Source organism: Schistocerca serialis, chromosome 1, assembly GCF_023864345.2.
Source record: "Schistocerca serialis cubense isolate TAMUIC-IGC-003099 chromosome 1, iqSchSeri2.2, whole genome shotgun sequence".
In the NCBI taxonomy this organism is placed as follows: Eukaryota; Metazoa; Arthropoda; class Insecta; order Orthoptera; family Acrididae; genus Schistocerca; species Schistocerca serialis.
Genome location: NC_064638.1, coordinates 270,939,837 through 270,954,149, shown reverse-complemented (window position 1 = coordinate 270,954,149; position 14,313 = coordinate 270,939,837). Strand labels below are relative to the sequence as shown.

At 48.0% G+C, this 14,313-nt stretch overlaps 1 protein-coding gene across 1 annotated transcript in view; it reads right to left on the bottom strand.

Annotated features, from left to right (window-relative positions):
- LOC126465293 (zinc finger protein 541-like) overlaps nt 1-14,313 on the bottom strand; it is a 677,038-nt gene that overhangs the window by 598,076 nt on the left and 64,649 nt on the right. The window contains exon 3 of the mRNA XM_050096299.1: nt 13,696-14,029. Within this exon, the coding sequence (XP_049952256.1) occupies nt 13,696-14,029 (334 nt within the window). The remainder of the gene's footprint in view (nt 1-13,695; nt 14,030-14,313) is intronic.

Genomic DNA, 14,313 nt, shown 5'->3' with positions numbered 1-14,313 from the left:
ACAAGTCCTCTTTCAACACTTAACCCTTCTTTTGATGCCTATGCGATGGAGCTCAGAACCACGATATCCGCGTGCAAATCATTCGGTTTTCTTATCGGTGGCTGAGGAAAACATTTCAGACACACTGCCGCTCAATATCCTCACCAAAATACCTCATGGGGTAGCATAAGAGGCGTCAGTGAAACCATGCCTTCTTTGGGGCATTGATTCCCACACATTACAAGGTCGAAAAAGACAGTGCACAGTGCTGTGAGCAACAAGATGACGTTCTTGACAATCTTTTACACTTTTGACACCTCTCCGATTATTCGATTCTTTTCTAAGGACATCGTGGGCCAGCAACCCCACTGAACGTGGTCCCACCCCTTTGAAATACAGCGTGGCTGCAATTTTTGCTCTGATGTACAGTGTGGAACCACAAGGAACTGTTGAAAACCATTCGACGAAAATTGAGCGAGACCCGAAGCAGCAAAGGCTGTTTTCAGTTGTCTTGTTTAGCGCCTCCTGAGGCGTGATCACGAAGTGGTGCGACATTTGACACAAGGGTGGATAAATGGCGAATGGTCTTTGTAAGACCCCCATCCACCAGTTTGGCAACATCCTCGGTAACATTCATCTGCCTTTGTCGAGCATTTTAAAAATGAACCTAGACAGAGAACCACCTATGATGAAGTCCTAGGTGCTTGCAGACAGGCAACGTTTTCAAGACTCTGTCTGCAGTTCGTGGTCTATTGGCTAGCGTTGCTACCTATGGATCACGGGCTCCCGGATTCGATTCCCGGCTGGGTTGGGGATATTCTCTATCTGGGAACTGTCCTCATTATTTCATCATGATCATAATTCGTGACAGAGACTAGATTGGATTGTGTAAAAATTGGAACTTTTTATTTATTTATTTATTTTTTTTTCTAGTGAGGTATAGCCTTAAGCACGATATTGGCGAGAAGAGAAATAAGTTTGAAAGATCGGGAGTTTATAAGATTCAGTGCAGAACTTGTGATGCAGAATATATAGGGCAGACAGGAAGATCATTCGCGATCCGGTATAAAGAACATAAAGATGCGTTCAGGTTAGGAAATTATGACAAATCAGCTGTTGCGAACCATATATATGAAACAGGCCATCCCCTTAATAGCATAGAAGATAACGTGGAAATATTGCATGTAGAAAAGAAAGGGAGGAAACTTGATTTACTAGAGGAATTCGAGATGGCTATCCATGAAAAGAAACAAAGCAATATTCTAAATGCACAAGATAATTTTAAAGAAATGAGATTTTTTAGCGGGTTTTTAGAATTATTTTACGGTAGGTATGCGACTTTAAGTTGGTAGCATGTCACTGACGGAGTGGCTAGAGGCTAACGATGGCAGACCAATGCAATAAGGAAATAAGGCGCCCAATAGCATAGCGTTACTGTCAAGCACACGGCTGTAACCACGCCACAACACCTAGGCACGTCAGTCCACAACAGCTCCCGAGCCGGCACAGTGCGACAGCATACTTGGTAGCTATGGGACGGCCATCGACTTGTGTCAACAACTTCAATGTAAGACGAGCACCCACAGTCCAATATACTTTTAATTCTGTTTTACTATATGGACTTCCCAACTGTTTGTGATGGTATTTTGTCTTTTTAGTCCGTTTAATTTCGTGACATAGACTTTACAACCTGATGATGAGAGCATTGTCTCTTGAAACACGTTGTTAAAATATGTGTATAAGAATCGCGGTTGAATGCTAACAGTGATAACCTGATAACCAATTGGAACTTTGTACGGGCGCTGATGAACGTGCTGATGAGCGCCCCACAAACCAAACATCATCTTCAAGACTCCTCGGATTCCAGATGCCCGACTAGCAGTCGCAGTGGCAGCATGGTAGCCTACCTGCAGGCGCCTAGGACTCTCGTCACGGCTTTTGTCTGTATTGGTATATTTTTTAAGGTCCTCAACAAATGTGGCCGCATGGCAGTGAGGTTGTTGCCGAACTGAGTGGTCTTAGAGAGACACTCTGCTGTCTTATTCACGCATGAGTCAACGTCGCACCTCCCTGTGACAACGCCACAGGGGGGACACAAAACATGAGGGCTGAAAAAGCGTAAGTACCCTTTGTTGCTTCGGATTGCGCTCAAATTTTGAGAATGGTTTTGAATGTCCCCAGTTGTCCCAAATTGTACACCAGAGGAAAAATTGTGTTCGCACTGCCATCACATTAAATTGGGTTTATGGGTTAAAATGTCCTTAGAGAAGAGTTTAATCGTCCGAGGGTTGTCAACAGGGTCAAAGGTTGTCAAGAACGTCGTCCCCTTGCTCATCGAACTATCGTTTTAGACCACAAAGTGTGTGGGTCAACGCCCAACGAAGGGGTGGCTTCAATGACAACACCAAACGGGGTGGCGTTGTGATTAGCACACTGGACTCGCATTCTGGAGGACGACGGTTCGAACCCACGTCCGGCCATCCAGATCAGATTTAGGTTTTCCGTGATTTCCCTCAATCACTCCTGGCAAATGTCGGCATACTTCCTTTGAAAGGGCACGACCGATTTCCTTGACACAATCCGAGCTTTTGCTTCGTCTGTAATGATCTCTATATCGACAGGACGTTAAACCCAATCGTCCTTGTTTCATTGGTTTCAGCGACGCCTTTTATGCCTTCCGTAAGCCTATTTCATATCGTTCTGTGGGGAAATGTGTCTGGAATGTTTTCATTGATCACAAAAAAGTAAAACGCGTTATTCCAACGATGAGCATCGCGGTTCTGACATCCACTGCAGAGGCGTTAAAGAAGGGGTGAAATGTGGGAAAGAGGGCGAGTAACAACCTCCCCATCGCGGGATACCTTCACGGTAGCTCTGACTAGAATTGTGGTGTAACTTGGTGCCAATGTGAATCACCTTCTGAGCATAGGCCTTTTCTTCACATGTGTCGACGCTTTGTTGTTTGAAGCGTCCTGAGTCAAATAATGATGTCGCAGTGCCACGCTTTTGCACGATTACAGGGCAAGGTCGGAGGCACATGTACCCCATATTTGAAACTTACAGATATGCCAATAAAATTTGCTAAAAACAGTCTTGATCGCATAAATATTTTATTTAAACTGGTTGGTTGGATGTTTTGGGGAAGGAGACCAAACAGCAAGGTCATCGATCTCATCGGATTAGGGAAGGACGGGGAAGGAAGTCGGCCGTGCCCTTTGAAAGGAACCATCCCGGCATTTGCCTGGAACGATTTAGGGAAATCACGGAAAACCCAAATCAGGATGGCCGGACGCGGGATTGAACCGTCGTCCTCCCGAATGCGAGTGCAGTGTCTAACCACTGCGCCACCTCGTTCGGTTTTAAACTGGTGACTGGTTTCGATCTGTTCTACTTATCGACGAGCTCTCTAGAGCAGCCTACTCAGCCAGCCCAGTTCCAGTCACCATCATCGAGTACAATGTCTGAAGATGATCTAAGTACAGTAGATCGAAACGGGTCACCACAGTAAACAAAACAGTTATGCGTTTAAGACAGATTTTAGCTAATTTTATTGGTATAATTGAGATAGCTGTTTTCATAGAGCAATGTTCCAGTAAATATGAAACTCATAAGGTCCAAATTGGAGACAATTACTGGGTTTCGAGAAAGTGATTCTTTAATAACGTTCTGCAGTGCAGATACAAGTTTTATTGAACCTTACATTTATGATCAAAATTTTCGTTTACTTGTCACAAATGTTTAGTGTGCCACTTATCGAAAACACGACAAACATCTAGACGACAGTCATATCCGTCCCACACCTTTGCGAGTGCGTCTGGAGATACGGCATTAACTGCTGTTGCTAGCCGCACAAAGTCCACCCACTGTTGTTGGATGGGGAGGAACAACATTTCTGACATTCTAACACCCAAACCTCCAGGTGTCAGACCGTCAGATGGGTACGAAACTCTGTATATCGACAGAATATCAACCAAAACTCCGATATAGTTTGTGCTATGTGCTGTCGTCCAGGAGAAAATGCGTAAACGGTAAGTAAATGTAACATCTTACTCACGGAGCACAGGAAAAGCATAACGGTGAGCCTCTGTGTTAGAGAGCTGCCCCGTAGGCAGAGCGTTAATTTGTCGTAAGGTTCCGGGTTCGAGTCCTGGTCATGCTAGCTAATACTCATTATTAATTATTGACAAATGTCAAGAATTATTGAAGATACGGCTGTCATGAATTGGTAATTGAACTAAATCTGCCCACAACCTGGACTTTGGTTTAGACCAGCGCTGCCCACGCCGATCCAAACCACAAGCAAGCCCGATTTGCAGGGTGCTTGCGACCTGTCGGGGCTCTGCTCGGTCCTTCTCGGAAGCACTCGGTACAGTAGTGCTGCGGTATGGCATTTCTCGGTTGGCACAGTTATATTCAGTTCGGTGGAATGGTGGTGTCAGTGTGATTAACCTTTCGATATTTTTAGTGGCGTAAATGACGTTCACAGGTCCAGTGGCTGTTTGAACAAAAAGGGACAGTCTAGCGACTAAAACTCCCACTCTCTCCCCATGGGATGGGTTTTGAGAGAGAGGAATTAGAGTTTTACAAGTGTTGGCTTATCCGAATCTGCGGGAAAAATTAATATTTGGGTCAACATTTCTAAAACTCTAATTTCTCTCTCTCAAATCCCACCCTATGGGGAGAGTTTTAATTTTAGCGAATCAAAATTTACGAAGTAAATAAGCAACTTTTTATTTATCCATAACCATTTTCCACGCAAAAATGGGAACATGAATTTTCTTGAATAACAGCGCCAACTACCAAGAATCAAAACAAATGTTTAAGACAAAATGTACGTAGCTTTTTATGTAAAATCTGATTCTGCAATAAAAAATAGCGGTTCCAATTTGAAATTTTAAAGTTGCCTCCCGCCCCACCCCCCCGGGGGCTGGAGTGGCGGGCTAATTTTAGCACCAGCAGATGTCCCCCTCGAAAATAATCAACTTTGGATTCTACACATTTTTTCGTGTGAAGCTTATTTTTCGAGTTATTCTGGTTTGTCAACTTAAAATTTACACCCTGTATATAATTAAAAGCAATAAGATGTGCACTTTCATAAAAAATAATGATTTGGTGTGTGTTAATTAGCATGTATTGACGAATTTCATATTTAAATGATGAATGTATCCGAACTGAACGAAAAAATAGATCATGGCGAGTTTCGAAGCGGTAATTCATTGATTACCTGCATGGATGTGTGTGATGTCCTTAGGTTAGTTAGGTTTAAGTAGTTCTAAGTTCTAGGGGACTGATGACCACAGATATTAAGTCCCATAGTGCTCAGAGCCATTTGAACCATGTTTTTCATTGATTACCCAATTATCATTTTCCAACGCTATCAAGTAAGCCACACGGCCGATCGTGAGAGGCACCTTGATTTTGGCGAGCTGAAGGTCTATAGAAAATTTCAAAGTAGATATTTTCGAAAAATTTTGAGAGTTGCAACGGACTGCTGCAGCTGATTAATATTTGAGTTCTGAACTTCCAGTACCGTAAATATAATAAAATTCAAAAATTCAATTGCTGTCTCCTGACACTGGACCTATAAGTGAACTTGGCTCATTCAGTTGTTGTAACTTTGAACGCTTCACTTAGTAAATAATTGCTGAACGAAAGAGTGCGGACTCCCGTCCCAATTAACAGCGCTAATGCATTATATTTATTAGATTGTAACAAAAGTGCTACTGTTCTTTATCACTTGGGCGCATCAGTTAAAACGTGTTGCTCACTATGCTCATAACACATTCAGTCATGGAAACCTACTTACGAGAGGTGGTTTGAAAAGTTCTCGGAATCACCAAGAGAGGTCAGCTCTCGCGCAAGGAGTTGTTCTCGTGATGTTAATCGTACTGTTAACTGTAAACACGTACCACATCAGTCCTGTTGGGAGGGGGCTGTGGCGGTTACGTGGCTCTATTGTTGTTCCCGCGTAATGATTTGCGAAGATCGAAAAAAAAACGAGATTCGAGCAGTGATTAAGTTTTTCGTAAAGAAAGGTATGAAAGGTATGAATCATTACAAAAGTGCACAAAATGGTCATGGAGGATTGCCAATTGAAAGTGCGTGAAATTGCTCACGCTTGCCAGATGTCATCTGAAAGGGTATATCACATTTTAACTGAGGAATTAGAAATGAAAAAATTATCTGCGAGAGAGGTGCCGCGACTCTTGACGCTGGTTCAAAAACGCCTGAGAATGGGCATACCGGAACAATGTTTGGCCCGTTTTAGGAGAAACGGACAAGATTTTTTGCATCGGTTTGTGACCACAGATGAAACTTGGGTGCACTACTATACCCCAGAGACAAAACAGCAGTCAAAACAGTGGAAACATGCTGATTCTCCGCCACCAAAACAAGCAAAGAGAGTTGCTTCGGTGGGTAAGTGTTCTGGGATGCAAAGGGTATTCTGAGACCTGAGTTTCGCCTGGCGTATACAACTTCCAAATAACCTCCGGGAATTCAGCCTGGTAACACTTTCAGCGACTGCCGATATTTCGGCGGGAGAACACCCCGCCATTTTCAAGGCAAACTGCAACGGAAAGGCGACATACATGGAAACGTCGCCTGTCCGCTGCAATTTGCCTTGAAAATGGCGGGGTGTTCTCCCGCCGAAATATCGGCAGTCGCTGAAAGTGTTACCTGGCTAATTCCCGGAGGTTATTTGAAAGGGTATTCTGTTTGTACATTATTTCCCCACTGGGGGAACAATTACTGGAGAATACTATGCTAACCTCATGGACAAATTGCAACAAAAGATACGCGAAAAAAGACCAGATTTAGCAAGTAAGAAAGTCATGTTCCATCAAGACAATGTGCGCACGCACACGTGCCGTCGCCATGGCAAAATTACACGAACTAAGGTATGAATCGTTGCCACATCCGCCTTATTCACCTGATATGGCACCGTCACACTTCCCATCTATTCTGAAAACTGAAAATTTTTCTTGGTGGACAAAGATTCTTTTCAAACGATGAATGATAGCCAGAGTTGACTACTATTTTGCAGGCCTGGAGGTAACTCATTTTCGAGGTGGGATCAAGGCACTGGAACATCGTTGGACGAAGTGCATTAATCTATAAGAAGATGACATTGAAAAACAAAAAAGTTTCAATGATGTAAGTACATTTTTTCTATTCTGTTCCGAGAACTTTTCAAACCACCTTCGTATATTGAGTCTCAACTTTATCTTCGATAAGGACGGAAGCTGAAGTAATGAATTAAAGTTTTTGCCAAGGCCAGGACTTGAACCCATGTCTCGTCAGATAGGTCAACATGAAACTACAATGAAATGAATACCCCTAACTGCATACACGGATTTATATAAGTCAACGGTGACAGTTGAAAATGTGTGCCCCGACTGGGATCGAACCCGGCATCTCCTGCTTACGTGGCAGACGCTCTATCTATCCTTTTTTTTTTTTTAATAATTTGTATTGAACAAAGTAAAAGTACATATATATTCACTATGCAAGAGTCCTTCAAGGTACCATTTAAACATATACAAATGACTGTGAGGTAAACAAAAAAAATATTAAAAAGAAAAACATTAAATACAACAAAATATAACATTCTGTCTTCTTCCTTTTTTTTTTTGTCGATGCATGAGAACGTGGATAAGGGCGTTGCATCATGTGACAGGTAGGCATGGTACACCCCAACTTTGAGGGGGGTCAAGGAAGACGCTGCGGAGATAACCGGCAAAAGTTTGTCGGTAAGATGATTTTCGGGTGAGGGTGCTATGCGCGATCACAACTTTGTACCAGAAGTCAAGGAGTGAATGCGGACCACTCTGAAAGAGGTATTCTAAAGCCTGTCCTCGAAACCAGATGAGGGCATGGTGCTTAGCAAGAGGGTAGTGAAATGTCTGTGGCAACAACAGGAAATCCGGGGTTACCGTCGTTGGCGGGGCACGGAGGTAAAATCCCACGATTCGTTGGATGAGGAGCCATACGTTTTGTTTCAGGGGGCACGTAAGACGGTGCTTGTCGGTGTCTTCGAGCTGACAGTCAGGGCAGAGTGGGGAGGTGGCCAGTCCTATACGATAAAGTCGACTATTAGTCGGGAATTTTCCATAGACTAAAATATACCAGAGTGCAGACACAGACGACGGTAAAAAGGGTGCATGCACACACCCCCAAACCGTGCGCCAGTGAATGTCAGGATGCTGTAGCACCATGGAGTCGCAAGGGTTGGAAAGCATAAACAAACGATAATAATCTTTTGTACGGGGAGGACGGGTGACTGGAAGATCGGCCCGAACGTAGCTGAGTTCTATGAAACAATTGGCGACGTGGTACAATAATGGAGAAATAGGTGCCACATTGATCGGTGGATCGAGAGAAGCTGGTCGGAGGATATCTAAGAGACTGCGTGTTAAGGACGCCAGTGTCGCAACAGAGTGTGGACAAAGAGTGCGGAAGATCGTGCCCGCACGTTGACGAGTCCGAGGCCACCTTTTGCAGGAGGCAGTGTTAGAGTGTTGTAGCGGACTTTGAAAAGTGCCCCTGCTGACACGAAATATCCAAAGGCTGATTGGATGCGGCGGCCAAGGAGTAACAGCATTGGGAGGATCTGGGCGACGTGTACCAGTTTAGGGGCGACATACATGTTGACATAGGACACATGTTGCAGTTGGTTTAAGTTACGGTGCACTTGACCGCGGACATGGTGCCGAATCGACTGCAAAAGCCGCCGGTAAGCCAGGGCCACTGTGCGGTGTGTGGAGCTCGTAAATTCGATACCCAAGTAACGAAGGGTGGCACTGACTGGGAGTGGGGTCGGCACCATAGCCGGGAGGCCGCGCCCAATGTGCATCATAGTCCATTTACGGACATTAAGAATGCTACCAGAAAGACGTCCATACTGATGGATCCATTGGATGGCGTCATTGAGTTCCGTGGAGGAGCAGGTGAGAAAGAGGAGATCGTCCGCATAAGCCCTACAGTGAAAGGTGTTGTCACGCAAAGTGAGGCCCTGCAGTCTAGAGGTAAGTCCAGTGATGAGGGGCTCAAGTGCAATGGCATATAGTAAAGTAGACATAGGGCATCCTTGACGCACAGAGTGGCGTATAGGAATCGGTCCTACAAGCCTCCCATTGACTTTTACCATCGAGACCGCGGGAAGTAGTAACCGGCGAATGGCATCGACAGAAAGTAATGGGAACCCCATACGTGTCGCCACCATGAGGAGGAATGGGTGTCGAACGCAATCAAAGGCGCTAGTGAAATCGATGGATACCAGTGCTCCACGAAGGCGACAAACCGACGCCAGTGCAATGAGGTCACGGCATTCTCCTAGGGCTGTTTGTAGGGTGGCCCCACAACCACGTGCAGTCTGCTCAGGCGAAAGGACCGTAGGTAAGACGGTGCGTATGCGCGCTGCTAAGAGGCGTGCATAGATTTTATAGTCTGCATTCAGTAGCGTAAGGGGGCGATATGCAGAGACATGAGACCCTCCCTTCGGTTTAGGCACAGGTAGAAGAATGCCAGTGAGGAATTCAGGTGGAATTGCGAAGGACGGAGTAAAGAGTTCCTGAATCATTTCCGTCCAGCGAGGAAGCATTAACGTGGTGAACGCCCGGTAGAACTCCACCGGGAGACCATCTGGTCCGGGTGATTTGTTCTTGACCCCTTTGTTGATCGCATCTACCACCTCTTCTGCGGTGATTGCAGACATCATGGACGTTGATTCCGCTACGGTGAGGGTCCGATCAGGGGAAGGACGGAGATCATCAGGAATGGGCGTCACCATCGGTTCATCATCATAAAATTGGCGATAATGTTCAGCAAAGGCAGACACCACTGCCGCCTGTGTTGTGTGGTGAACACCGTCGGAGGTCGTGATGTTGGGGACGAAAAGTCGACGTCGACGACTATGGTCGGATGCGGCATGGATTGTGGATGGGGTTTCGTCGTGGAGGAGGTCTTGTCGTCGGGAGCGCACCACGACACCATGCAGTCGTGCACGTTGAAGAGAGAGGAGACGAGATTTAGTACGTTGTCGTTCCCTATGGGTGTCAGGTGATGGAGGGAGTGCATCGAGCTCACGGAGGACGACGTAGTGAAAATTTGTGGTGTCTCGATGCCATGCTGCTGCTGCCTTGCTACATTGTATGAAGGCCTTTCTGATTGCAGGTTTGGCACATTTGAGCCACCAATGGAACGTGGATGTGTACTGCGGGAGGCGTCTTTCGCAAGACGCCCATGTAGTGGCAATACATTATCGGCAGTGTGGATCATTAAGGAGGGAGGTATTAAGCTTCCAGTAACCTCTGCTGCGCCACACTGACTGAGGTGGCAGAGCTAGGGAGCAAATGACGGCGCAGTGGTCCGAAAATGCAAGCGGCCATCGTTCAGCTTGGGCGACTTCATTGCCAAGGTGGGCAGAGACATAAAACCGGTCCAGTCTGCTCGCAGAATGTGCTGTATAATGGGTAAAATCGGGGTATTGCCATGAATTTTCTCCCAAACGTCCACTAGATGAAAATCTTCGATTAAGGTGAGGAGCGCCGGGCATGGCGAATAACCAGGCATTTGGTCCTGCGGATGGAGGACACAGTTGAAATCGCCTCCCATGATAAGGCGATCATAGCGTCCAGAAAACAGGGGCGCCACGTCATGTCCGAAGAAAGTGGACCGCTGCCGACGGTTCGTGGAGCCAGACGGAGCGTAGATATTGATGACGCGCGTGTCGAAGATGGTAACAGCCATGCCTCTTCCACAGGGAAGGATTGTCGTGTCCTTGAGTGGGATTCCTTCGCGTATGTAGAAAGCCACTCCACGCCCTGATTGATCACATGTGGACGTGTATGAGTCATAGCCGTAGACTGGTGGTAGTGTGGCAACGCGTACTTCCTGAAGAAGGGCGACGTCGACGTCAGAGGCCCGAAGCATGTCACATAGGAGTTGCAGCTTGGGTGCAGTGCCGATCATGTTGATGTTCAGTGTGGCAAACCGGTACGTTTGTTTCAGTGGTGGACGCACATCTACCATCACCAAGGGAAGTAAGAGGAGGGCACCGACAGGAAGTCCCGTCCCATCAGCTGCAGTGCCTCGCTTTTGATGTTAACAGGCAGCCTTGTCCGGCGGAGGCAACTCATCCGGAGGAGGGGGCGTATCTTCGTCAATGTCGTCCACCCATGCTCCTGTGCCGTGGGTCTGTCCAATGTCCATGGGAATTGCGTCGTGGTGAGAGAGATCTGGAGTTGTCGGCGGGGAGACAGGCGTCTCAACCGGCGCACCGATCGTTACATTGTGCGTGGCGACCTCCATAGTGGTCCCGTCCTGCGAAACGTCTTGTTCATCGTGAAAGTTGTCCGCCGACCTCTGTGTGGAAATGTCTGCTGGTTGGGTGTCGTCTTCGTCGTCGCGGGTGGCGACGCTTTGAGAGCCCGTGGGTGAACGGTGACGGCGTTTGCGTCTACGTGGCGAGCGTTGTTTGCGCACGTGTTCCTCAGTGTCGGACGACGGCAAGGAGGAGCGTCGACCTGGTTCGAAGGCGTCGGTGGGTACAGTGAAATTATCAAACAGGTGTTGTGAAAAAGTACTGTTCTCCTCAGCGTCCAGTGCGGGAGCCTGTTCGGCGGCAAGGTTGTCAGGTGGGACGTCCGCACCGTCCATAGGTGACTGGGACGGTGGGACGTGCCGATCGGAAGGACCGGGCGACGGACTGGACGAAACTGTAGACGTGGCGAGAGCCGCTGCGTAAGTGACCGGGAGGGCGGTCATCGTGGGTGTGACGGACGCTTCCGACAACGGGAGCTGCGCGACACGTCGTTGAATGCATTCAGACCGTAGGTGACCTTCTTTCCCGCAACCGGAACAGGTCCGAGGTTGGCCGTCGTACATTATAATGGCACGGCAGCCTCCGATACGTATATAGGAAGGCACGTGTTTCTGCAACTCGATGCGGACCTGTCGAACACCGTTTAAAACGGGATGGGTTTGAAATTGTACCCGTCGTTCGGCAACATGTTCCAGAACGTTGCCATAGGGACGGAGCACCTCGATGACGACGTCTGCAGGTAGTTCGAATGGCAGTTCGAAAATCCTTATCGTCCGTGTGCCGAGACCTGCGTGATCGACGGTAACGGGTTCGACATTGCCGTCGGAATGACAGAAGCGCAGTCCACGTTTTGGCTCTTGAAGCACCTTGTCGCACGCCGCATCGTTGATCATTTTGACATAGGCGGTACTGCTAACTATGGACAAGTGGATACCAATTAGATCCGTTGTTGGTATTTTAACTTCATCGCGAATAAATCGTTCTACCTCCAGGGCCTTGGGTCGGGCGAAATCGGAACAAAAGTTGAAACGTAATGTCTTCTTCCGATAGTTGTGCGCCATGGTGGTCTAGAAGGGAAAAACGGCACTTACAGCGACCGAAGTAAACACAAACACACCGTGCGCGCCTCGCCCGCAGCGCTCTGGCGCGTGACCGCCTCGCAGCACTGCCGGCGGCAGACTGTCCATGTGAGCCATCCTGGACACAGGGGTTAGTGGGACTGCAGGAACTTATCTCTGGCACGCCTCCAATGAGACCTACATTCGCAACTTACTGTCCCGCACTATATTCATAGTGCCCCCGCCCATCATATTCATTACTCGCGGCTTTACTGCCGATTCCCGTAAGAGTTCGGGCACTGTGTCCGAAAGAACGGATACCATCTTAAGGCTCAACGGCCATTTGAGCATCTTCTTCTATGCGGATGCACAAACAATGCACGAACTCTTACGGGAATCGGCAGTAATGCAGCTAGTAATGAGTGTGATGGGCATGGGCACTATGAATATAGTGCGGGACGCCGGCCGGGTTCGCCGAGCGCTTCTAGGCGCTACAGTCTGGAACCGCGTGACCGCTACGGTCGCAGGTTCGAATCCTGCCTCGGGCATGGATGTTTGTGATGTCCTTAGATTAGTTAGGTTTAAGTAGTTGTAAGTTCTAGGGGACTGATGACCTCAGAAGTTAAGTCCCATAGTGCTCAGAGCCATTTTGAACCATAGTGCAGGACAATAAGTTGCGAATGTGGGTCTCACGGGAGGCGTGCCAGAGATAATTCCCTGCAGTCGCACTATCCTCTGTGTCCTCGGTGGCTCAGATAGATAGAGCATCTTCCATGTAAGCAAGTGATGCCGGGTTCGAGTTCCGGTAGAGGCACACATTTTCCACTGTCCCTGTTGACTTATATAACGGTATTCATTTCATTGTTATTTCATTCTAACGAGCTGCATGGTCACCTATGGTATCTGTTCCGAAATAACAGAAACCATCTTCATATAAAGATATGTTAGCCAGTGTAGCCATATTTACAAATTAACTTTGTGAAGTGAATGCAAAATGACTCGTTCCACAGCATCACGATTTATCGTGGAAATTATCGATGGAACACGAAACTAGCTAACTAAATGTCATAGACCTTTCATCTCTGCCTTCAAGTGGGTGTACCTCCGTTGGAAAACATTTCTGGTTAATTGTTCACATGAACGTTTTTGATTCTTATTGTCTCAGGCATCGTTTCCTGCAGTTTGTCCCTGTGTAGGAATACGACCACGTTTATTTCCTTCGGCTCTGTGCGACATGCAGCAGCGAGGTGAGGGTAGCGACTCGGGCAGTCTGCTGAGCTCCGCGGGCTCTCGTGGTGCGCTAGAAGCGACGTGTTAGCATGGCTGCGTACTGACCGGCGTTGGCGGCGTGCAGCGAGGAGGCGCCGAGCAGGACGTCGATGGCGGCGCCGTCGGCAAGCGCGGACAGCTCGCCGGCGGCGTCCTGCAGGCTGATGGAGAGCGTCGCGTCCTCGGAGCCGGCGAGGCGCGCCAGCACGCCGGCCAGCTTGTCGCCCGAGCTCGCGTCCAGCTCGCTCAGCTGCAGCGTCACGGCGTCGCCCGCGTGCCCGGACGCCGAGTACATGAGCACGGCGTGCCCGTGCCCGTGCCCGTGCAGCGGCGGGCTCGGCGACGACGCGTAGCTCGCCGTCTGCAGCGGCAGACGCACCCCCGGCACCTCGTGCAGACCCTGCGGGCAACGCCAGCCGTCACCTCTCCGGCGCAACGTAGGGGACACGGCACACACATAAGCGCGCCGGGCTGCCTATTTGCAGGCGAACACAGTTAAGGTTAGACTCCAGAGAGGGCGCACGCGACAAGGACTATGTTATGCATCTCCCTTATGCAGTGTAATTAAAAAGTAGCCACACACACTTCTTGAGTCTAATGCAATGATTCCCAACCTGGGGTAATTACTCCCTGAGGGGTAAAATGAAATTTTCTGAGGGGTAAAATTTACTACAGGGTGTTCAG